Source organism: Amblyomma maculatum, chromosome 4 (assembly GCF_055883805.1).
Source record: "Amblyomma maculatum isolate TAMU_Amacu chromosome 4, ASM5588380v1, whole genome shotgun sequence".
NCBI classification, from domain to species: domain Eukaryota; kingdom Metazoa; phylum Arthropoda; class Arachnida; order Ixodida; family Ixodidae; genus Amblyomma; species Amblyomma maculatum.
The window spans coordinates 102,945,697-102,972,028 of record NC_139347.1 but is presented as its reverse complement, the minus strand read 5'-3'; the positions used below and the strand labels follow the sequence as shown (position 1 = coordinate 102,972,028).

Sequence of the window (26,332 nt, the reverse complement as noted above, 5' to 3'; positions counted from 1 at the left end):
ATTTACACTACAGGTGACCCAGCATGCCCAGCCAACTATTGCCCAGTTTCTGATACTGTCTTCAGTTCGAACCAGTTCGAGATCATCACCATCATCAGCAGTACTATACCTACCGTAGGGCGAAGGCCTCTCCCATATTTGTCCGATTAACCCGGTCCTGTGCTACCTGCATCCACTTGACCCCTACGAACTTCTTACCCTCATCCGCCCAACTAACGTTCTGCCGCCCCGTGCTACGCTCTCCTTCCCTTGGAATCCAACTTGTGTGTTTTAGACGATAACGGAGGCTATCTTGAAAGTTTTTCCTTCATGCTTTAAATACCACTTTTTCACACGGCCTCTTTGCAGATGAGCACCTCTGGTCGAGATGAACGAGTTGGAAAGAAACCACCCGCCCCTTCTGCACATGCACATTCCATGTTAGCGGAAGGCGCATGCGCCAGATGGCGTCAGCTGTCAAGCGCACACTGGAAACTTCGCAGACAACGCAGTTGAACGCTCTTGGAATAGGATCAAGTCTTGAGTGGGCCAATCTAGGTGGAATCAAATTGCACCGAAATCTTTATTTTCCTTCGCAAGATCCGCAAAGCACTACGCGGTGAACATTACCCTCCCCCTAATCCTCCTTTCTTCATGTTCATTGCTACCACAGGCTGGCTTGGCTCTTGCATCGCATAGCGGTTTTCAAAGATGTTCCTTTGCAGTTCGTGTGGGCCAATGTAATCTGAGCAGTATCTGTTTTCAGTTCCGTGATTGCGCGAGTCGCATCTGAAACCATAGTCATATCGTCGTCAGGTCCCTGTGGAAAACGCCTGGCTGCCTGGACGACTCTGAATAGCTGCAGAATACGATCTTCGCAATGGAGGTGTAGGAACTTTAAGTGTGCGAAGTGTGCTTTTGAAATAACCTCAGCGAACATGCCTTTGACCTGAAAAACTGAGAGCATACCACGAAGATGCAAATGTGCTCAGCGTCTGCAAATGTTCAGTTTTGTGTTTGCAGTTTTGTGTTATCCTGCTAACTGTTGCACTCCTTAACTGTAGCATGTTTCCAAACCATACTAATACTCAGGTTTACAATAATGAATAATAGACATTTGAATCAGAATACCCTCATTATTCAGCGTAGCTGTTTTTGTTTAAATTATTTTATTTTCCGATCTTTGTCGTCTTCACATATCTGCAATCTCTTCCTTTAACTGAAAGGTTTACAGTCCCCTGCTTTAAAGATCAGGCAAGACTGCACTGTTGAGAGCGCGCTAATGACGCGCCTAAAGCTTTTTTTTTTTTTTGTTCAAACACAGTGTCACTTCCGGTAAGGGCACTGCGCCACAATCAGTGCACTTTTGTACAGTGGCTATAATCAGTGACGTTGGCATTTCAGTCCCAGCCATCAACCACGCACAGGCGAAGTACCAACGTGTTCTTCAATGGGGAAAGTAGTCTACCAGGACCATTAATTGGCTATTATTGTTGCAACAGCGCTGAACGCCTTTCGCTTGCTTCACAGCGACACTTCAATTCACAACTTACAGCTGGCCCACTTCCTTCATCGGACGAATAAGGCAGACGTATTATCGAGAGAGCAATGGAAATTACTGATCGTCTTACTGCAGTGTAAAACGATAAGTGCTTTGATGCACAGTTGTGAATCTGCTCGCATTCAGTTCTTTTTCTTTCTATTTCTGGTGCCCGCAGTTGCCCTATTCGTACTATGAACGTAGCCCAACTAGCCTAGCCGAGCGCTATATTCCAGCGCGGCACTATTTTTATGAACCTAATGTCTTACGGTAAGCTCCAGTCGGAGCTGTTATGGCCCAGTCATTGCTCAAGAAACTGTTCCATCACATCTGCGTGCTCAAAGGGCGCCTCTGGAGAGCAGGCCGTTGTTCTTCTTGAATTCGACGGCGGACCGGGGACAGCATCACAAAGACACAGATGCTTATTCACATGGCACGGAGAGACACGTCACAAGATAATTAGAAGTCGAGCGCGCTTTCGGCTGCAAACAGAGAGAAAGTCATCTCATTGCCCTCACGTCTCTTCTGCACAATGACCTGGGCACGGCGGAGTCGAACTGGAGTAGCTGCCATTGTCGCCGGGTTCAACGCAAGGACATCGCCGTGTTGTGACTGCACTTCGGACGATCGCCTCTTTTCGTCACGCCCTTAATCTGGTTCCACATACGCGTCAAAAAAGTTCCAGTTGTGACTGGAACTTCCACTTATTTAAGTTCGACTTACAGCTGGAACTTTTTTTTATGTGTATGTGGAACCAGATTATGGGTACAGGGAGGTGGCTGTGGTTTCCGAGAAGCTGCGGCACAGGGCGTTTGAGGATCTTAAGGCGTATTGGCTTGAACCAGGCTGTGTTCCTTCCGAGCTCCAATTTCATGGCAAAGACCATGTCCGGGAAATAGGAGTCATACCGTCTAGCCGGCACCTTTGCATCAAGATATACGGTGCCCGGCTGGCGCCAGCAGCGGCATCCTCCCCTCTGGAAAACAACAAGGACAGTATTGGTCTTCTGCAGTGATCTGCCCTGTTCCGTGTTCAAGGATGAAAGGTATATGCGCATATGTGAGTTAAGTGCTGATGCTTCAGTTGGGCGGACCTAAAGCAGCTGGGCGGAGCCATAAGAAGCGGCTCAGAGCTAACTGGACGCTTGAGATGCAGCGAATTCCACAGCTATAGAGATCTGGGACTGGAAAAGGGATTTAAGCAGCCTGCGGGAGCTGCTTTGTTGTGACTCGCCTGTGTTTCCAGTTATGCTGAAGAGCTAACTCGCTCCCTATTTCGGGCTTGCACGTTTCCTTTAAGTGTTGAACGCTTATGAATAAAATGGGCAGCCGTGTTTCGTGATTATATAGTAACTTCGGGTGTGCCTGGTACTCCCAAAGAAGCGGGAAATTGCTGTTACTCTCAAAACAAGTTAATCAAGCCCCTTAAGCCCGCAGTCAGCGCAACATGGCTCTCATAGAACTGATAGAATAACGAACGCTGGTTGGGATGCTAGTAGTCACAGATGGAATAGACTGCATAGAGAAGGACGTATTTTATTAAGTCCTTTCAGATCCTAACGAAGGAACTTGTGGGAATGTTGAAGTACGTTTTGGGAGAAGGTAATGGGCACTCAGAAGCGACTTTCTCTGCCTGAGGAACTTCTTTAGGTGTCTCTCTTCATGGGTGTCGAGAGTCAAAGTCAGCTGAAGAATTGGTCCTAATTAAAAAGAATAGAAACGCTTCAAATTATTTGAATTTCTCAGACTGTAAAGACTAGAACAGTTCATTTGTATAAATGACCGGACCAGCTGTCATGCAGGGAGGGAGGGAAGGGGGGGGGGGGAATTGGGGGACAGTTGATTGAGCTGCCGTTTGCTAGAAGTGGGTGGTTTCTTTTCCGTAACCATGTTTGCTGACTTCTTTGAAGTAATCATTCTGGCTCAGCAAGTCCCTCTCTAGAGCATCGAAGTCATAGCTCTCGAAAGATCCTCCGAATTCTTGGGGAATGATGTCAGCAGGAACAATATTAAGCAGCTTGTGTAAGTCGTATCCCATCAAGTGAATCTGAAAAAAAGGAAAACAAAACTGAGACATTTTGCATGCTCTAGGAGGATTCTTTTTCAACATCAGTATATTGCAACTGCTGAAAATGGAAAAGGAAGTTAGAATCTGATATTTTTACTCAATCAAACTTCACCTGAATTTTCTAAAAAAAAAAAAAAACGTTTTTTCAAATTATTTTTCTATGAAAGCACTGTGATAGTCGAGGCTTTCAAATTAAAATATATCGCTAGCCGGCATTGTAGACGCTATAAAGTATGCCCCGGTATAGCAAAGAAAGCAAAGCCATTCGTGAATATGAAGTCTTTTATCACATTTTTATCAAGTGAACTGTCGGTGTTCCCTAACACTCATTTCGTAAACCAGTGCAGTATCTTACAAGCATGTTACGTGTGTCCAAATCAGCTATGCTAAAGGAAATTGTTTTAAAAAATTGCGTCAAACTCCCAGACATGATGTGGAGGAGTACCTACGAACAGAAATATATAGGGGGAACTTATGACTAGGGCGAAAGGGTAGGACGCGACCGCTCTAAATGCTGCAGTCGGTGCATACTCTTTAAGATCTTCGTTTGCCTACATGCAGTTTTATAGTCGCTTAAAGACTGATCCTTAACAGTATCCCCATTTTATATCACACATACACAATAGCATACACTGGCAAGCTCCCACATTTTGTGAAACACCACCTGACGAAGACATGCATCATCATCCTCATCAGCCTGGCTATACCCACTGCAGGGCGAAGGCCTCTCCCATATTTCTCCAATTAACCCGGTTCTGTGCTAGTTGCATCCACTTGACCCCTGCGAACTTCTTAACCTCATCCGCCCACCTAACTTTCGGCCGCCCCCTGCTACGTTTTCCTTCCCTTGGAATCCAGTTTGTTACCCTATGCGACCATCGGTTATCCTCTCTTCGCACTACATGTCCTGCCCATGCCCATTTCTTCATTTAATTTCCACTAGAATGTCGGTAACTTCAGTGATTTCTCTGACCCACTGCACGCTTCCTATCTCTTAATGTTACCCCTACCATTTTTCATTCCATAGCCCTCTGGGTTGTCCTCAACTTAAATAGAACCGCCTTGGTTAGCCTCCATGTTTCAGCCCCATAGGTGAGTACAGGTAAAATGCAACTGTTGTATGCCTTTCTCTTGAGCGATACCGGTAAGCTGCTAGTCATAATCTGCGAGTGCTTGCCACATCCGCTCCACCCTAATCTTATTCTTCTTGTTATTTCCTTTTCATGATCCGGGTCTGCGGTTACTACCTCTCCTAAGTAGACATATTCGCCTACTACTTCCAGTATTTTGGTCCTGTATAAATCGAGTTGTTCTAACGTGCCTGTGTGGCCAACGTGTAGCGCACCTGATTGAATTTCCAAGGGCCCCCGAAAGTTCGGTGCATGTCTCACCCCTCCCGTCTCAAAGAGCTACCCGAGTTGGCACCTCCTGCCAACTCGGCCATCTCATGTGGTGTCGTGAAGTTAAACACCCGACGAAAAAACAGTGTTCACCTATGTTATCTGTCAGCTACTATGATTTAACGTCGCAAAACCACTGAGGCTATCGGGACGCCGTAGTGAAGTGCTCAGGAAGATTCGTTTCAGCCACGAGGTGTTATTAACGTGCGTTGCATCTCTGGGTGTACGAGCGCCTTGGTTAACGCCTGCACCGGAAAACGGCCGTCGTAGCTGGGATTGAGCGCGCGTGTATCATGCCCGCGATCTTTCTCTCACCGACACCGGCGACAATGCCGACGCCGGACTATCTGAAAAGGCGAGCGTTGAAAGTTGTCGCATCCATTATCGTCATATCTTACGGCCCCCGTTCGGATCCGATGTGACAGACTGGGAGGAGCGCTGTGGCTCAAAGATAGCGATAATCATTACAACTTGACCACGCGCGTAGGTGCAGCTTGCATGAAACCAACGAAAGCTGTTTTTGCTTGGTAGAGCAAAGCATGGCATTTGAGATCGCAGTTGTTACGCTCTTATCGGGGGTACGTTTCCAAATATATATCTGAAGAATGAAAGTTTTCTGGAGTCGGTATTGAGTAATAATAATTGTTAAAACGCACTGACGAAAAGGACCGCGACGTTTTGTTACAGTGGGAGGAGAGAGAAGAGGGGGCAGGCTTGGAGCTTTGACAGATTCGTGTTCGTACATATGAAAACGCCCTTGCACAAGGAATGTCAAAGAAGAGCGTGAGATTAGACGAGTTGTTATTAGTTCATAACTTTCAACAATGCACTAACGAACTAGGACGGGCGCTTCTGTGTGTCCCTCTTATTCTCCACACTAATCGTTAACGCCATAAAGGTATTTATACCAGTTTTTATTTTATTAATCCTTTTTGACACCCTGTTCTATATCGCAGTCTTTTTAGTTGTAATCCTTAGTAAGGAAGTGAACTTATCTGAGTACCAAACGAGATTTACCTACCGCTACCGCAAAAAAGCCGCAGAACGAAAATTATTGCAAGCGCTATTATAGCATTCTATAAAAGAATGTCGTGGTTTAAATTCTGCGCGCAATTCAGTATGTTTCGATTTCATTAGCGCCACTTTTCACAGATTTGCCTGATGCCTGTATGTTCTTTTTTTGTTCTTGTTAACGCCCTGAACACGTGGGAAGCGCTTTCGAGATAGGAATTGAACCCACAAGAACCCGATGATCCCAAGTCCAAGTCACGCAGATTACTTTAACACCATTTAGACATGTTCGTACGGTGTGGTTGAAGCGTGGCTCTATATCTATGCCTGGTGGCATTGCGTATAATGTGGTAGATTACGACTATTTGTTATAGCCTATGTACTATTCAAAACCGAAGTTTAAGCCTTGGTTCAAGCAGACGTAATTCGCATTTCGCCTAATTATGCTAAATTAGACACCAATTTTAATTTTCGATAATTTAGCATTATAATAATCTATAGCTTTAATCTAGCTAGCTTTATGGACGATAACTGCATAGCTCTCTACAGTGAGGCCATCATGGGAGGATAAGAACCATGTATTGCTACACCGCTCGTCTCGTGATCATTTCGTGGAATATTTGCTCCAACTATAGTTGATACGGCCAGAGATTGCATAACCAGGTTTGACCGCCAAGAACATGCAGGCTTGTGACAAGGGAAGGCGCGAATGTATTTACACTGCTCAAGTCAGCTGCGTGCAACCTGACCATTCAACGGCGTAAACTATCGAGACAAATGAATGTGGAGCTGAGACGAATAAGTGGATAACTGAACGCAGCATGGAACTATAAATCTGGAGGATCTACATAGATGAGAATGTTATCTACTGCGCTGGCGTTTAAATCCGGTTCGTTGTCATTATTACATTTGCGAGAAAGTCGCCAGCAACCGCTCTAGAGTGCTTCGTTCCATGTGAGACAAGCATAATCTTGGCAAGGCTAGTAATGCTTGCAGCGACATCTCGATAGCTTCAAACGCAGCTGAATATGCACAAGTTTTAAGTTCTGCATGCTTCCGAGGAATGATTGTCGTGGCGGTAATTCTGGTCTCGTGAAATCAGTTAGATAACCTCGGTGGGCTTTTTGCGCTTGATTACGTTCTGGAAGGTACAGCTTTTTGTTACGCTCTGCTTTGTGTACTGTTTATCACCTTTAGTGAACGTTACCTAAAATGTAGGTTACTGCAGGGCTTTCTGAAATTCTAGTTCATATTACTTAATGGTAAGTAGCATAAAGTGGTTCCTTACCCTTTCTGCAAACTTTCTGCTCATGAATGGTCTGGCTATTGCATATAGCGTGTCAAAGAAGACTGAATCATTCATGATGTAAAGGGCTTTTACACGCACGGGGAAGCATTTCTGAAAGAAAAAGAAAAGCAACGGAAAAGATGCGCTCAAGATCATGATGAACCTTATGCTGGTGCATTTATTCACGAGCTACCAACACTAAATTGCGAAGTGTATTTGTCATTGCTGGTTGTCAGCTCTATCCCTACAAAGCAGACTGGTCGCAATGTTTAGCTCTCTCGCAGGAGAGCATTTGGTTAATTTTACTTTAATTTTGAAATCAGATGAGGCCGAGCTGCTAGATTTAATTAGGTATTACGACTAGTGCATCTAGTTCATTTTTTTAACTTGCGAGGTTTGTATATAGAAAGCATTGACAAACTCGCAAGAAAGAAGTTTATTCATAAGAGTTATTGTAAAACTTTTTTTTGTTTTGATGCAAGTTATGTAGATTGTCACTCTAAAATCGGTGACATCATCCCCGATAGGCCAAAGCTTGCAAGACCCACGGTACTGCGGTCAGAGCTTCTCGCCTCAATATTTCAGTAGTTTTCATTTTTCCGAAACAATGTTACCCGTTGGGAGTCTGGAAAACTCACTAATGCGATTATAACTAGGTCGTTCAATACATGATTTCCAAGAACGTTCACGGAAATACAAGTCAATAGAGGAGTAATACATGCAAATGCAAGTAGCAGCTCGTTTAATTAGAAGGGGCTATTAATTGTTAGGAGCTTGTTGTCTCGTGAGCATCAAGTGCCCTACAAGGTTTCCAAAAAATATCTGTTTGCGAACTTTCAAAGAATTCTTTATTCCGTACATGATCAAATTATAGAGAGTCGCATTCGTCAGGTTAGTATGCTCCTCAGCGGGATAAGGCCAGTAAAGCCGAAGACACTCACACGAGGCCGAAACATATAGGAATACGGATTGTTGCAGAATAAGGGCTCCGGATTCACACTTGAGAGAGTTATGCTCTTTTATTTCTTGCATGACAAGGTTCAGTCACTGAAGAGCGCTGTGATAGACGAGGTCCTCTTTTCTATTTAGGCCGATCTATCCTTGGAATGTACTGCCATTGCTAGATCTTTCTGCCGCCCCGCTCATCCCGAAGTTTCCTCCTCGTCACCTAGTGTCTCCTTTCCTCTTATGCTCACTCATTCGCCAATGCGGGTCACGTAGAAACGCGCTTTGCACTTTTTTTCTTTTTCTGGTGCACTCCTGTTGCCATTTTTGGACCAACCCAACGACACTGATGCCCGCGCAAGCTTTATCGTGATGCCGTGTTGCGCGCATTCGGTTAACCCTTACAAAAATGCATGTAGGGTTTCTATAGAAATTCGAAAGCGTTGTGTCAATACACGCTGTTGAAAGTCTGTTGATAATCGGCAACATCTTGGATGATGCAGTGTTGACCTCTTGTTGAGCGCTTATGAAATAGTGGCCCATGTGTTTCTTAAGAGCGCTTTTGGAATTCGCGCAACTGAAATTCTGTTGATTTCAGGCTCAAATGCTTCAGAAACTCTGCAAGTGACGCTTTTTGATTTTCTGCTACCTTTCCACTCCTGAACAACAGAAAATAGTACACGACCATCGGTTTGCCAGGAGCAGACACGGGGTGATTTTCATTAATGCAAAAGTAGTACAGTACATCTCCTAGCTGCGATAAGTCACCACATTCTATGTTCTGCCCGACCAATCAACAATCCTGTCTGATCAGTGCTGGTTAATGATAACCATAGTGAGGCATAAAAGAACAAAACAGATCTTGATCTTTTAAGCCCCATTATACTTACTCACTCATTAACCTACACTAAACTGACTAAATTGTTGATTGATCGAGCAGAACATAGAATGTGTTGACTGACCGCAGCAAGGATATGTGCTGTTCTACTTTTGCATTAATGTAAACCACCTCGTGCCTGCTCCCGGCTAACCGTTGATCACGCAGCATTTTCTGTTAATCCGCAGCGGAAAGGGAACACAGAATAAAAAATGCGCGTTAATGAGAAAGAAAAAATATGCATCTTTGGTGAACCCATAACATGAGCTGGGCTGTTTATTTGCTTTATTTCAATTCATATGCAAGGTATGATGCCAGGCTATTCTTTGCGTAAAACGCTGATACGTCCGGGAACTCCTCGCATGTGATGCTGAAATAAACAATATAAATCATAATTAAGTTGCGGTATATACTAACTTAAAAATAGAGGAAAGGCATTTGTGCGCTGCTCCACGTCATAGCTCAAGAAATTTCTTGTCTAAAATGAGTTGTCACTGTCTTTCACTGCTTAGACGGCATCGACCGCCGCTTCCACAGCTCGGCAGCACTGCCACATCGTTCATTTCTCCCTGATAAACAATATATGCTGCCGTCAAAGATCCTATTGTGAATATAAATAGCAAAGTGCAAGTCACAAGCATTACTACCCAGAAAACTTGAAGCAGAATTACCAACTATAGGCACCAAAATGAGTGGAAACAAAAACAAACACTGCAAAAATGGTGGAGCTGCACAGATTCAATAATCCACAATGTGTGACAGAGGCATATTATGATCTCGATAATGTGTCCGTCTCAGCGCGAGTAGCGTATCGAAAGAGTACAGCACTGTGCCGAACAATCCGTCAAAAACGGTCACCTTGTAAAAGAAAGAAAATGTCGCCATCCCAACTGGCGTTCCATCGGCCCCAGCGTCCGCGTTAGAGACAAGCCTGGTTCTCTCTCTCTCCCTCCTTTTTTTCCGACGAGGCTGGCTTGCCTGCTAGAAATATTTACATGCTCGCTTCCCCTTGTAGCACACACTGTACAAGACTGGCACAAACACGAATAGGAAAAAGTAAAACTCTCACCAAAGTGCAGACGCTCCATCCGCCCGTGCCGGCTTTTCGCCCAGAATCCAAAACGCCTGCGACTGTTGAACTTCTTAAACACGTCCTCCTTGCGCAGAAGCTGCCACCCAAGAGCGGATTCCTCCGAGGACTTAAATGCGTACGTTCGCGCTCAAATTTGAACAAAACGATCTTCGTGATAATCACCAGCGAAAAACCTACATACGGTGCTTCGCTCACAGTGCAAGATGCGACCACGGTGGCGGGAAAACGCCAACTGAACTGGCACATCGCCGCACTCAGCGTACCCGCGTCCGCGTGCAAAGAAAACAGGGCGCGGAAGAACAGCTTCGGTGAAAAGGGGGAGCCGCCGCCCCCGCTGCGCGAGCTATGCTGCAGCCAAGGTCATCTCCGTGAAGACAAACCACGAAGAAGGCAGAGAGCAGAGACCCAGAGGGAGCAACCCCTCCCCCCCTCCCCCTTTTTCCCCCCAGCCGACAGGAAGTAACTCTCGACCCTCCGGACATGCTGGCGCCGTTCGCGGCACGGGGGAAAGATGGGTGTGGACAGTAGCAAGGCAGTGGCCGAATGCTTCTTTGAAAAGACCAGTCGCGGATAGAAGACGCGTGTAATCCTATTTTCTTTTTCTTTTTATTTCATACGCGAATGTTTTTGCTATGCGTGTTAACTCTATAGTATGCGTGGGATCAATCCGTCATTATTAGAACCCCTCAATGTTTAAAGTGACTTCATTTTAGCATGGTGTCCACTTTAAGAAAGGAAGGAAAAGAAAAAAATAACAGTTAAATTCTCCAAAGACATACAGGATTCCAATACAGACTGCACCTCATTTTGCGGCAAAAGCTACGGGCAAAAATACCTAGGCTTGGGCAGAATGTCAGACCCTGAAGCATATATATAGTGAACTTTGCAACTGGTTTAAAAAAGCTTTGTCCTGCCCTACATGGTAGGTTCAATCTAGGATCCTGTTTGTTAGTATGATGACTCACTGAACTTGTTTTATGATAAATATAAAATATGTCCTACCACTAAAGTTACCTTCTGCGACATACAGAAGCTGATTCATTACGGATTCTGACTGACATTCAACGATGTATTTGCATTATTAGTGGAGGCTTTGCCATCATGAAGTTTTTAGGGCATATTTTCACTGTGTTGCGAAGCTTGAGCTAAGTGTGCACCGTTAATATGTACTTTTATATAACATGAACGAGCACGCAACTGCATGCTGCTCTTATATTTCCCTTTGCAGAATGTGGCCAATAGTTGATTACAAGTGAGACCAAAAATTCATAACGAAATTGTCACATCATGTTCTTATCATTTGTGCCTAAAACTACTTAAAAACATGGGTCAGCTTGAACAGTACACGCTAATTGTTCGTGAACGTTGAAAACTGGCAACAAAAAGCACATAGAAAAAATAGCACAAAAAGTCTATTGGGTAGAACACAATGAAAATTCTGTGGGCCCTGTAAAGATTGCACTCAGCTGGGGTTGAATGTCTATCGAAATTCAATAAATTCAAAAGGCGGTCAATAGTCCAACAATAGAGTTTCAAAACTCATTTTTGTAAGGGAATTACGCATACAATGTCTCACTTCACTCATTGGAAGGTACAATTCACTTAGCAGGGCTTGCCTACATGCGGCTGATTTACAGTCTTTGTCAAAAATTTCACAGCCGAGAAAGCTTCCTTCTAAGCCACATCGTGTGGCTCATAATGTACTCCAAGCTTTTCAAACCTGCTGAAACCAGGGAGATTTCTCCTTCTATCCTCTCCAATTGTTATGACTTTCACGATTACAAAAGAAACCATAACACATGGCTTAGAAGCTAACCCCCTTGACTCTAAATTCTCGACAAAGATTAAATTGGCATACAAATGGTATTTTTTTTTCGGGCTCGACAATGCCAATGTTTTCATTTTTCAATGCATATGTACGTTGAACGTGTAGAGTATCAGCTTTTTTATGCTGAAAAAAAAATCAACAAATGCTCTCCAATATTGTGTCCACTTGCTTATTCTGTTTCCAACGCATTGCAGCAACAAATGTAGTGATGCGGTCGCAGTACATCTCTCCAGTTAATCCTTCCTTTTCATTCAGGTTTCATTCCTTGTGTGAGTGTGACAACTACATGGATGTTGTATAATTGTGTTGTCAAGTTCCCTATCTTTTTGCGAGACTGGTATAAGCATGTTGTTTAAACCTTTTAGAAAATTATTTCGTTTTAAAACCTTCTCTTCGCTTGGCTCCAAGGTACAATTGTTTCCAGACTTGTTTTCCTGATTGTGTCCTTTTGTGTTGCGTGGTTCCATGTGACACTTCTTAATGGCACAAATAAACATTTTCAATTTTATTTCGTTGCAATTTTTTCCAACCCGAGTTGGCTATTGGGCAGGCATCCCTGCAGATTATGTTTGAATCATTGTTTTTTTTTTTGTCTGGCTTGACGGTGGATCGAGAGTTATGAATAATTTTCGGAGTCCTTAGCTGTTTAGGTAGCTATTTTGAAAGTCTTGTTTAGTGCTTACATGGGCAAAACAATCCACCCTCCTCTTTTACCAAATACTCTGTTAAAAAATAACATCTTTTACTAACATCTTGCCTCGAGTTTTCAGCTTTCTCATTTCCCTGTTTTGCAAACAATCAAAAGTTAATGAGACATCTGTTGGTTACGTGAGCTTATTTTTCATCGCATGGCTATCATCTGTTTTTCATTTGCTACAGCTACTCGTTCTGAGCTACCGAACGTTTCAGATGGCAATGTTCCGATCAGACACTCCGCTTCCAGGCATGGCACCTGAATGCTGAGCGCTTAATGTTTTTTTTAATTAAATCAATTATTTTTCTATATCCGTTTCAAATAATGTTCTAGTTATAGGGGTACTGCTTTCCTGCGAAACTTTACAACACTAAAGAATACAGATGCACGCAGTGGCAGATATAGAATTAGCACCTCAACAAAAGCGTTGCTCGTGCTAATGGGGGACATGACTTTTTTTTTTTTTTATGACGAATGACCATTTTATGACGAAGTTCGTCAATGCTGTCAAATTCTAATTTCTTGCAAAGTATTTAAACAAAACAATTTTTCGTGCTGTAAAACCTACCAGCACTATATTCGCATTATCGATACCGTCTACGAGTGGAAAAAATTGCTGATAACCGTTAACCCGCGCATCAACTACGCATATCTGTAAAAGGCACAGAGAACCCGTGGCCGAGCGTTTATGCATTGCTGACTTAGGTCAGTTGGAAGCAATCTTTCACGTGCCGAGCGAGCGAACTTCTCTGGCTTGTATAACAGGTAGGTAAACGAAGCTGCACAACTACATTGACATACTTTCATGCAGAAAAAACTTTAAAATATGCTTATTTTGCAACATCACACATGTTTGAACATACCGCGTGCATGCGGCGTGCTTCTGCAACACGCGCTCTTAACTTGCGGACGCTTTACGCAATAAATAATGGTCTTTTTCGATTTTTTGTTTGCAAAAAAACAATGGAGCATAATTAGGCCTGTTAAAACTAGATGCAGTGAATCTGTCCTTAAAACGACTCCACGGGGCTTGAATAAAGCTTTCCGTGTTTTTCCTCCAAGGGCGCGTCAGCCGTTCGATCCTACGGGAGATCAGACTTACACGGCACTACCGTAGAGGCCGCGCCGAGCGGGACAGTGCGACGAAGGAGAGAAGTGCTAGGCGCTACTCTCCTTAGAGGTGCTTTATTTTTTGTACCGCTGAGAAGAAAGGAATAAAAATAAAAATAAAAAAAATATAAGTATGGGCGTTCCACGTAGAAATCACACTAGCTTTTCGTATATGTCCCTGAATAGATATAGCGATACATTAAAACGCTGCAGCTGCAACTCGGACGAACGTGTTTGCACAGGCCACTCCGATCGCATTTTATAGAAATATAAAATACGAATTAAACTTAGCAGCTACAGAAATACTGCATTCAATAAAGTTTGCAATCAAGTAACGTTACCACCAATTCAATTTTCATTTTGCCTTACAAAAGCACTTGGTTACTCTTCCTCCCACTCTACAAACTTATTCAGCAACCGCTTGACCACTAGTGTCATTAAGCATACTTTAATGAAGCAAACATCAAAAGCCGGCGCCGTTAAGATTTCTGAAAGGCCTTATGCAGGGAGGGGTTTTGGTTTTTCACCTCTGTAATGTGGACAAGCTTCTTCATTACAAATGGCGTCAGGTGTGCCAGATGACTCAAACTCAAACCGCAGTAGTCCAACAGGAACACTATGCCTTTCTTTTGTACGTCCTCGTCCAAAATCAACCATTCAACCAGGATCAAGCAGGCCTTGATGAATTCACTCATTGTGCAGACTGAAGAATCCCATGGACCTATAGACGCAGGAAAAAGAAAGGTTTTCTGAAAGATCGGAAAGAATTCGTAGAGAACTGGAGGCTTCATTCATAAAAGAGAGGCTTCATTCTCAAAATCAGTAAGACTTACATAATCAGAAACTGCGCCACCCTCCAAGCAGTAGTATGATATGGTTTAAATGACAGAGAAACAATACAAAATCAAAAATTATCAAAATACTTTGTGAAACGTTGCACTCGATCACAAGCGCTTATATGAGAGATAGCTGTCTCTTAAAGCGAGTATAGCTCTAATATTTAAATCTTATCTTCGTGGCCTTTGAATAGCCCCACCGAAAAAAGAGCCGCTTATCTATATGCCTACTGCACGAAGTGGACTTAGGTTGTCCATGATGGCAGGACAAATCAGTGACACGCCAGCGCAGCGATTTGTTTGGAAACACTTTTTCCCAAGCCTTTCACAATAGAAATTCTGAGTATCAGGACAGGAGGAACTTTGGTCGTTGTATCCCTGGTCGAGAGTCGTTAAAACATAAGATCGAACCTAATAAGTTCCAAATGTTAGGTGGATGCTCTACAACCAGGCCACCCCTCCGCCATTTTTACTGCACTAGGACACGTGCTTCCACTCATACACTTATCTATTGTGTAATTACTGAAGCCGCGAGGCTTGTTCAACCAGCGATGTTCCTGCGACACGCTCTTTTGTCTGTGTTGGTGGTTTCTGTGACCTCACAACACCTCGGGTCATCGCCAAATAGGCATGAATGGTTACCATGGGAGGAACATTAAACACGCGAATGAAACTCAGCGGAATCTTTAGGTCACGAGTCAGAAACGCTAATGCTAGGTCAGGCACTGTTTTTTGCTTTTTTCATAAAACATGGCAGGTGATAACTGAAACGGCAGTGTTAACTGATGAGCTAGCACGTTTAATTCGCACTTGGCGGAGCCACGTAAATCATCCATTGTTATTTTAAACCGAAACAATGACCTTAACCATAGTGTTATTGGCTGAGTTTGGTCCCCTGTGACATCTGGTACCTGCAGCCTTTACAATGTGTAAAATATATTCCTGGTCTCTTGCTCGGCTCATATGAGGTGAAATTCTTGTTTAAAGATTCTTAGAGCAAGCCGAAGTGCAGACAGGTCAGTTGTTTCAAAGTGAGAAAACCTCTCCTTATTTTTTTTTTCAGAACACCTCCTCAAAGACAACAGTGACAACATCTTAAGGCGCAAACTCCCTTCCCAAGCCAAGCAACACGCGAAACCGAGCACCAGGCCTAACTAAAGGCTGTAGCTATTTTAGAAAACCTGTGGGAAATCGGCGCGCAGGTAACTCGCGATTTATTGAGTTTAGAACGGCTGAAGAAAATGGTTATATCATTTACAAGAAAAGATGAAAGATTCAAAATGGCAATCAGGGAACACTTACCCACTCTGAAAAAGAGAACACCTCGACCGCTTGCGTCTCGTTGTCGGGACACGGCTACCAACTTATTCTTGCGGCAGATGACATCGTACAACATATTGGACGGCAAAAAGTCGTCGAAAATTTCAGGTGCATCTTTCCTCGCCTTGAAGTATTTTTTTATGTTTTCGACTGCGGCGTCCACGTTGTACTTTCGACCACGCAAGAACTTCAGCAGAAACGCGTCGTCTTTGGGACAGCTGAATGCCTCCTGATCTGACCACGAGAACGAGGACAGCAGGAGATTAGTATTACTCTGAGTTGAATCGTAAGTCTGATGAAACAACCGCTTATTTTACGAAAGCCTACTATGACCACTGGGCCGGACTTACCTTCTAGCAAGTGTAGGTTGGTCGGAGCAATGACTTGAAAACCAGGAAATGAGTACTTTCAAAATGGTGACAACGAGAGAATTGAGATGTAGAAAGGAAATAATTGTTTTGGCCTCGAGAAAGAAGCGGGTAGGGTTGCACAACACTCCGCTGGACGCACGATTGGATATGTGACAGGAAACGAAAAATGAGCTTGTAGTTCGGTTTCCACAAGTCCCTATTTCAGAGCTGTGAGAATTAACGTGGGTAAGGTTTGGATTAAAAAAAAAAACGAAAAACAAAAAAACAGGACAGGCACATGGATGAGATTCTTCCCAGACACGAAGAATCAGTGTTGTACACGACATCGCAATTAATTTATTCAGTATTACGCAACCGAAGGGCAGATGCAACTTCTTTCTAGTCGCAAGTATCAAGCCTCAGGTATGGTTAAGTGTAAGCAGTAAGCACCGAGCAGAATTGGCAATAAACTAGGCAGCATGCGACATATCTGATTTTTTTTTTCTTTACTGAGTGAATGGTATTTTTTCGCACATCGACGGCTGGGGTGCTTGTAGCCGATATATGGCTCAGTACTAAGGCTTGATAGCATGATGATTCTGCCCGTGCCTAGGCAATGCCTTTTTATTCACTCTACAGGCAGGAGTAGGAAAAATGATGGAAAGCAATTCAAACTCAAGCATTGCATTATAACGAAGGAGATGTCGTAATCTATCCTGAAAAAAAAAGAATCAAAACACCCACAGGTCTGAATTGTGCGCTAGTTCGCACACGTCTTGCGATGAATAAGGCACCTAGCATAGTGTACATAGAACAACTCTTAATAAGGTACCTCATGTTAATACGCCTGTTACGTTTCAGACCACGTCGAAACCGGATACCGGAGACAAAAAATACGTTAGAAAAACGTAATACATGAACCGTATGGCGAAGGTAGTTCTCGACAGGCGGCCTGAGGCTGCTGGAAACAAAAAGAGCTTCAGGGAGACGGTATGATACGATCATACCGCTGTTATTCACTGCATGTTTAGCTAAGCTATTCGAAAAATTGAAATTTGAAGAGTTGGGCAAATGGAGAACGCGGCCCGAAGGCACTTCAGCAACTCAAAGTTTCAATGAAATGGTTGTGTTTTGTGAATCATCGCAGAGTATTATTGCAACATTTGATTACAGTATTCGACGCGCTATTGCCTTATCACGAGTGTGTAGAAAACTCACGAATCAGTCAACAGTTTGGGAAGACAACGGGTCTCGATAGAAAGTGAGATACTGGAAGCAGTGAGGGAGTGAACTCAATGATCGTAGTGGTGACAGCAGCACAGCGTCACGAGAGGTAAATTAACTGGAAAGTGGGATCGGGTTGAGGAGGATTCGGTAGACACCATCAATAACTCCGAGTATGGCATCAGCAGAAGTGGAATGAAATGTTCCATGTCCCCAGTACTGAACGATCCGTAGCCAGGAGCCTAATGAAAGCTATGAAATTGGTTTCAGAATAGCGCGGCGAAGCGCATGTAGAGAGAAAGACAGCCGCGTAAGGAAGGAGAAAAGAAACTCGCGGTAGCAAAAGTAGAGAAAAAATAAAGAGCAAAAGAGGCATGGGATCCGCGATGAATCGTACAGAAAACCAACGGTCATGACAGGTAACTCGAATGGTTTAAAAGCAGAGAAAACGGAGAAAGTTTGATATACGGTACTGGTACTAAAGTTTGCAGCTTTTGATATGGTGTGGCGATGAAAGATACGAGCGAGTAGTGGCGCTCTTTTTCGAAGCATAATGGGCATTTCATTTTTTAAATGATCAGTTAAAAATGATTTCTACCCTAGTAGGAGAAAATACAACAGTGTCACTCTATCTAACATAGCCTGGGATGTTTGAAAACGATAACATGGCCGCGAGTTGCTAAAGGTTAGTTGGTTTGGTTTATGATGTTCAACGTTCCAAATTCACTCTGGCTATGAGTGAAGCGGTGGAAAATGCTTCAAACAAAATTAGGGTTACTGCTAATTTTTGGTACACAACAGACGTTGAGAAAAGTGAACCAGGAGACGCAATGCGTAAAACAGCGTCAGTATTGCTTGCGAAAATTTTGTTTTTTTTTTATTCATGCGCACCAGCTCCTTTAACGACCCCGTTTTCTTAATTCGCTACTCACGACCTTGAACCTAATTCTTTTATAAATGCTACAAATCTGAGAAAAAAAAAAGAGATAAAGAAATCCGCTGGTTATCAGGAATTATTAAATGCATGGCTTTAAAAAAAAATAAATTAAAAATCCAAACCTGATATGGCACTTCTGTATTGCTCTAACGTCCGTTGAACGAGTTCGGCGGTTTCTTCAATTTCGTCTTCTGTTCCGTTTGCCATGTCGCTCGTGTTTCTTGTTGGGCCTCCAAATGCTAATCAAGCTGTAAAAGGTTCCTCGGCATACAGTTTTTGCGGTATTAATCGTATTCCTTTTACAAGAAACCAACAGCGTTCACAATAAGTTTCTGAATTAAGAAACATATATGTTGCATTATCCTTAAAATGCTGCCATCTAGCTACCATTTATAGCTACGTGAAAAGGCAATATTTGCTATTCCAGCAGTATTCCCCTCATTACCGAACGATAAAACCCAGGACTGCTCTATATGAAGGTAGAGCTGCCTAGCGTGGCAGTGTCTCTACAAAATTTGATGTTTCTAGTGTATTCTTCATCAAAGTTTCGACTACATTGAATAAAATTCTGTACTCTGAATAAGTCTTACAAGCACGCACAAAATGGCAATGGAGAAATGGCGCACCATTTTGGCCCAAACCATTTCGGATCAGAGCTTCATTAACATTCTTGGGAAGGGCTATGATTGCTGTGCAACCCTTTTGGATATTTGGCAGCTCTTTTACATCTACTTTATCAGTAACCTGTTGCGCAATAACTGTGCAATTTCAGGGTTTCAACATAAAGAAATAATTTCAGGTAAGTTATGAAGGCTATATAAATGGGTTGGTTAAATTATTCGTACTTATTATCAGCATGATTGATAGTATGTGAGTGCTTATCTCTAATAGACTTTTCAAAAAGCAGCGTGGTCCTTACTTGATTGAAATATAAAGTTGCTTTGCTTACGTTCTCAACTAGATTAATAAATATACTTATCGATTAAGCACAGTTCATGTTATTATCAAATGACGAAAGCACAAAACACACAGAGAAGGCCGTATCAGTTAACAACAGTAAACCTATGTGTCCCTCTATATAGCAGTTAAAAAAAAAACATAAAATAAGAGAGCGGAGCACTAAACCGAGAAAGGTATGCACGTATAGATACCAAAATCAGGAAGCTACTGTAAGTGGCTAACTAAGAAATCCAGTGCAGTAGCTGCTCCTGTGCCATAACCGCGTTATTTATATATGCCATAGATTGACAAAAGCAGTACATACGGCAATTATTTCTTTCAGCATGAATGCCTAATGGAAATCCGACAGCATCAGACACTGCACGTAACCAATAAAAGCAGTAGACATGAAATTAGCATGAGAACCAAAAAAAATATCAACGGCGCTTTATATAGGGCACGTTCGACTATACTAATGTCGTATTGAAAGTTACTTGAAAGAGTAAGTAGGATAGCGTTATTTGGAATGCACGTTACCTGCTTTGTCGACGCTGGCAACGAGCCGGTACAGCCTGTGCAAACACTCCGAGGAAATGAGCACACATGGCGGTAAACTTTCAAGGACGGACAGAGCATACTGCCCTCATTAAACGTTAGAGGTCGTCCGGAGCTCACTGCTGTCGGTTATTAACGTGTCATTCGTGCTTTTTTAAGGGTTCCAAATTTAGTTGTACTTCCACATGCGAGACAGGCTATTCGAAATTGGCTACACACGCTCCTATACCTTTCTCTCTCTCCCGCTCACACTGGAAGTGGCAGCGACGCGTTCTTTTCCCGCTGACATTTAATACAAAGATATAAAGCGGTTGGCATGAAAAAGAAAGGGTGAGTGTAATCACCTGAAGCATAAAAGGAAACAGACCATCTGGGTGACAGTTTTCATGGAAACGCTGGGCGACAGGACTGATACAGAGTGGCCAGATGAACGGCGACTTAAAACGGGAATCCTTAGTGATTGCGCACAAACTGCTAGCCAACAATAGACGTTTTAAACGCATATAGTGACCAGAAAAAATTGCGTTATTGCTGTTCAACTCCCATGCCATTCAGAGCATTGTACGTCTTACTGCGATTGTGCGATTGGTGTACTGCCATCAGACAAGTATACTTAGTTAAAGGTCGCAGTGCTGGAGACGCATCCTTTGCTTTTCTTGCCGCTATTCATACAACAAAAGTTGAAATAAGCGTGGACAACCTAAATAAATGAATAGAACTCTGCAGCGCTTCATTCTGTCTCCTATACTTCCAAGGAACAACCATTCTTGCCGTTCCAATCATTTTCCGAAATGGGTTTATATACACTACAGATTTTTCATTCATTGCTTGTACGGAATATAACAATTTGCATCCGCACTACGTTGCCAATATATAAGTCAACAGCTACGTTGAGGAGCCCTTGCTACAATTTTTGCCAAAGGGTGTTAAGCTCCCGTATCCCCGAAACGCTGTTCACCCAGAGAATGGAGGAAGAAAAGAGGAAAGGTCGGCTGTACTACAGTGACTCGTAAGATATCATCAAACACGATAAAGCGATGTTTAGTAACAACTATCTTCAATTTTTAGTAGCGACATATTCAGTAAGAGACGTCTGGAACACAAGACATAAAAGAGAATTAAAAACGTTGAAAGCTTTGTTGTGGTAATAATGTTAGCTCGTCGGACGGGGGCAGACGATACTTTTGAATAACGAATAGCGCCGCGAACACGAAAACAAGAGAAGAAGAAGAGAGACAAGCGCCTCGTGTCCGTCATCGCGGCTCTGTTCTTCTGTCATATGATACACCAATTAGCTCAGTTTTCGGTTCTTCAGCTATATTCTTTTGCTGTCGATGTTAACTGCATTGAAAGCTGTACAAATGACCAAACTTTTACTTTCGCTACTCAAGAGCGATGCTGTCAGGACTGACACCTTCCTCGGGCTAGAAAAAAGAATACGCTCAACAAAATCGACTGCATGCAGTACGGATTTATCTAGTTTACACACGTTTACACAAGTGCGAGTGAGGAAACGTGCCTATTCTTTAAAATCCTGGTTTTAGAACTCATTTCGTAATGATTAAGATATGACATGAAGAAACGAAGTTTACAAAAGTTGAAATTTCTTCGACGTTATGAAAGACCCATTATATTATTAATACGCGTATAACAAAGCACAGATTACTAAGCTGACAGCTAAGCAAGAACTCACCGAGACACATACAAGGATTTATTGCTCACACCACAAACACCCGGTTCACTGCCAAAGGTCAGATTTGGCTTGTAAACGAAGAACTACAAGAGTACAGGCGAGTCTCTTTAAAGAAGGACGGACGAATGGGTTGTGATTTTCTCTCCATTTTGTCGACGTCGTCACAGGGAGGTTGCCAAGATAAAGTCGTATACTGCCATCGTCTCCAGCTAAGCTCATATTCCGTCTATTATCTCGAGTGCCGAGATCACAACTGACCGGCAAACATGCAGCCTATTTTTCTCGTCGATTGAGAAATGGGTTGGCGTTCACTGCAGTCGCTATTTGGCTAGGTATGCATGAAACCACTGATTCTGGCAACTTCATGCTGTCATATGAACCTTGGCACGCATGAATGTACGGGTGATAAAACATCATTATTGGCATTGACAATTGCCAATGCCATTCGTGCTGATTACTTCAAAGCTTACCATGAAAAAAGTAAATCACCTCAATCAAAAGTAGGCACCTCCAGTGGTGAGGGAGCGTCATATCGTGTTTTTAAAACACATAATTATTTCGCATTGGTTTTAGTTTTGTTTGTGGTCGATAGGAGTGCGGGTTGGGGAATGGGGGGAGAGAGTTTGACATTAGTAGATATGTGATCTCGAAGAAATAAAAAATGGTATATATCAGATTCAATTATATTCACACGCAAAATATTTGGCCGCGCTGCTCTTAATTACGACATGTCCTGGGCTATGTACTAATAGATGTTACTTAGGCGTAAATAATGAAATTAGATGAAAAATGTCTCCGTAGTAGTTGAATTCCAGAGCCAACAATGTGCGCCGTTTTAATTATGCCGTTATTTTCAACAGACAACCGCCCGTCCACTTCAAACAGCGCCACGCCGTTCAGAGGATAAAGAATTATGGTGTACTGAAGCTCCGAATTTCAATTACCTTCATACCCTGATTCGGATATTTCTAACGTTTTTACCAGAATCATGGTCCTATAATTGAAACTAAAGTAGCAGACTCAACGAGCTGAAAGCGTGTGTGCCCCGCCGAAGTGGCGCAGCGGTTACGGCGCTCGACTACTGTGCCCAAGGAAGCGGGATCGAATGCCGGCCTCGGCGGCTGCGTTGCGATGAAGGCGAAACGGAGTGTCGTCCGTATGCTCTACGATGTCAGTGCACGGTAAAAACCGACCCCAGGTGGTCGAAGTTTCCTCAGTCCTCCACTACGGCGTCTCTCATTGCCCGAGTCGCTTTGGGATTTTAAACCCCACAAACCAAACCAAACCAAACCAAAGCGTGTGTAACAATGAAAAATTTTCTGCTGCTTATCAAGACACATATCTGTCGACAACAACCGCTATACTTTTCTTTTTGGTAGAAATAGAAAGGCTCCTGTGTGTCACTATAACTGCACCTATACAATGAGGACAGTCACAATCAAATATTTGTTCAATGGTTGCAGCCTCCAATCCTTTAAAACACGACATAGTCCAGGTAGTTCCCACGCAGTGCACTCTCTGTGATGAAATGTCCTTGCTGGTATACGAGTATTTTACTTTATATCAGCAGGGTAACAATTATGGAAGATTTGCACAACCTGCTGGTGGGGGCTTGCGGGGAGCTAAATGCGAGTTATAGGGTCAGCCAGAAAAGCAGAATTCTGCCATTTAAAGCTGTGCCCTGACTAGAAACATTTTAGCACATTTTGTATTGGTAAATTCTTAGCTGCCTAGCTCTTAGTAAGCTATACGTATCGAAGTAATTTCATTTTGGCTCATATGCAAACCATGAGCAATAAATGGAAAGCATAGCACACAGCCGGTCAGACTATTCTTTTTAGCACGAGAAAGGGGAATAGACAGGTGTCTTGCTTCTCACAGTAATGTCGGAAAGGGGCGAGGGGGATATTTTGCAGGAACCCAAAGGCGGCAGTCGCCGATTTGCGCTAATTTTGAGCCTACTTTCCCCTATAACTCCGTTCCAATTGCCTCCTATTCCGCGGCAGCGCCTGTAATTTGACAAAGAGAGAAATTTCATTCTTTTCGCATTTCGTTACACCAGCTACCTATCAGCTGCAGTCCTTTAGGTCATAATTTCAAAGTAACACATTTCCTACTATTTATAATGTAATAGGTGGCACGCAATATGGCTGGCACTGGAATGATAGGACACGCCGGAACCGCCATGACACATCCGTGCTTCGTGAGCAGGCGAAGATATCGCTCCGCTTTGAACAGATGGCCTCACTGGTTTAAATTATGAGCCATATTTGCGCCTCAAAAGCAAGAACCAGATACCTCATCAAAGAAGAAGAGATTCTGAGGGCCGGACACTTGATTTTTTGGGGTGTCAAGGCCTGGACTGCGACATCCATAGAATACAAGGGTTATGTGCGCAGATTTATCACGTACTACGAAGGCCACATGAAAGAGAGTTCACCTATGCCCAGGAATGAGCTATCAAGACGGACGTCGCTATATCTGTCGCTGCGGCATTTACCACACACCGACTGAAGCGGGCTTGATGGTGCGCTTGCTTCAAGGCAAGCTTGATACTTTCTTGCTCTACAAACAAAGAAAACAAAGCACAACAGCGTATTTGTACCGACGCAAAAGTGCAGATTTCAATGCGCATTAATGCGCTCACATATCATCTGGCAAAATAAATAACTGGTGTTTATATCTTTTGTAACATGTGTCGTGCGGCTTGACATAGATTTACTTCAGTTAACATATTTGTGCATTTAGTATGGCGCGCTAAAGGCCTTCCGCCCCTTCCTTTTATTATCAGAAACAATATTTCTCCGCCACAAGCATGTATATATATATATATTGTTACGAAGCGGCAAGCCGATGAACACAGGAGACAGAACATGACCGCTGACGATGGTAGATGACGTTTAATGAATGTTCGCGGGCCTAGCGCGAGCGCTCCTGCCCGCGCCACTGCCCGCTTCTTCTTCCTTGTCGTCCGTAACATGACCCGGGGCCACCGAGTGATCGTCCCGATCGTGGACGACGAAGTTTAGCGATGTTAATGATTTTATGGCATGATGATGGGCGTGTCTGGATGCTTGAAGAAGAAGAGGAAGTAGGAAGAATATAACGGCTTGCCGGTACGATGTCTGATGCGTGGGTGATCCGCCTCCCTTAGAGCTGTCAACCATCCGTCACCAGAGTCCATGGGACCGATGGCTCGAGGTCACGTCGGGCAGCTTGGGCGGGGGTTGCGTGTTCGTGTCCATCGGTTCCTTCGGGTCATTGGGGTCTTTCGGGTCCTTCATCTCGGTTCTGATCGGTATGTCTGTTCTCCTTGTCTTCAGGTCTGGGCTGGGGGCTGGGCGATGGTAGTTGTTCAGGTCTGGGCTTGAAGGGCTGGGGCGAAGCTGCTCGGCGATGTCTCTAGGCCCTCAGTGATGGTTCCGGCGTCGATGCTCCAAGGTGAGGATGGGGATGCCGTACGCCGCACCTCCAACCAAATGTTACGAAGCAGCAAGCCGATGAAGACGGGAGACAGAACATGACCGATGACGATGGTAGATGACGTTTAATGAATGTTCGCGGGCCTAGCGCGAGCGCTCCTGCCCACGCCACTGCCCGCTTCTTCTTCCTTGTCGTCCGTAACAATATATATATATATATATATATATATATATATATATATATATATATATATATATATATATATATATATATATATATATATATATATATATACACATATATACGGTACAAGAATTTGTACTCCAGTTATCAACAAAGGCGTATACACTCGGCCGGTAGCCACAGGCGAGCGAGCGCTAACGCATCTTTTTATTCTGGATTACTTGCAGTTACTTGCAGTTTCACGGATTGCTTGCAGTTTCAGATATCTTCGGTTGCAACTCAGGCGACTAACGCGAACGATTACGACCGAACTACGCGACCTACCGTAGGAGAAACGCCAAGTGCGTGGTGCCTGTGCCTGCTGTGACGAGTAATATTCGCCTGCAAATCTCGAAGCGCAGAGACATGCTGCTCAACACTGCGTTTGTAACGAAGTCAGAAAGGTTAAAGAATTTGTTCATATGAAGAGAAACCAATTTATTAACGACAGCCCGAAATTCGGAACAACACAAGCACCGCTTGCTCCCCAGTTGGTATCCATTTAAAACATCTGGCGTTTGCGGAACTCGAGTTCGAGGAGAATAACGAGGAGACGACGTTTGTGCACTGTGTCTCGCAACGCATGCGATTTCGCCTGCGGTTTCTATTCATTGCAAGAGTCGACGAGCCTAGAATGCACAAAAATGCCTGGGGTGCTGAGATCGCAATGCCGTCCAAAGCCTTTCCTCGTACGAAAAAAACAGCGCTGACTCTTAGGCGTCGGCGAGCCTGAAATCGATCCTCCAAGTAGCGCTTCTCTCCACTGTCGTTGAGTGGCGCCACCGTCTATGCACTTGAGATTTCTGAGCGAGAAAGCTAATAACACGCTTTCGTTTTTAGCCCTGTCTTCATAGACCAGAACTTTCGTTTCCGATGTGCAACATGCTTACAAGGTGGTTGTTTTTGCATTGTACCTATATGCTGAGTTCCTCGCAGGCTTGATCATATGGTTAAGTATCCTGTGTGCAGCTTCATATAATCGGCTGCCTTGACCATATGTG

The 26,332-nt window shown here is 43.5% G+C and overlaps 1 protein-coding gene across 1 annotated transcript; it reads right to left on the bottom strand.

The window, feature by feature from the left end:
* Positions 1–3,098: 3,098 nt before the first annotated feature.
* LOC146191893 (alpha-tocopherol transfer protein-like) lies at positions 3,099–18,735 on the bottom strand. The gene is made up of 5 exons (XM_084600001.1): positions 18,622–18,735; positions 15,971–16,222; positions 14,360–14,553; positions 7,286–7,396; positions 3,099–3,565 (listed from the first exon to the last, which is right to left on the bottom strand). Exons 1-5 carry the CDS (start codon positions 18,704–18,706, stop codon positions 3,377–3,379), a joined length of 831 nt encoding a protein of 276 aa, XP_084456127.1. The 5' UTR covers positions 18,707–18,735; the 3' UTR covers positions 3,099–3,376.
* Positions 18,736–26,332: the final 7,597 nt, after the last annotated feature.

Coding starts and splice junctions, on each gene's coding strand:
- LOC146191893 (XM_084600001.1), bottom strand. CDS start 18,706: ATGGCAAACGGAACAGAAGACGAAATTGAAGAAACCGCCGAACTCGTT. Junction 16,223..18,621: donor ATACAGAAGTGCCATATCAG/GTTTGGATTTTT, acceptor TCTCGTGGTCAG/ATCAGGAGGCATTCAGCTGT. Junction 7,397..14,359: donor AGCTTGTCCACATTACAGAG/GTGAAAAACCAA, acceptor TTTTTCTTTCAG/AAATGCTTCCCCGTGCGTGT.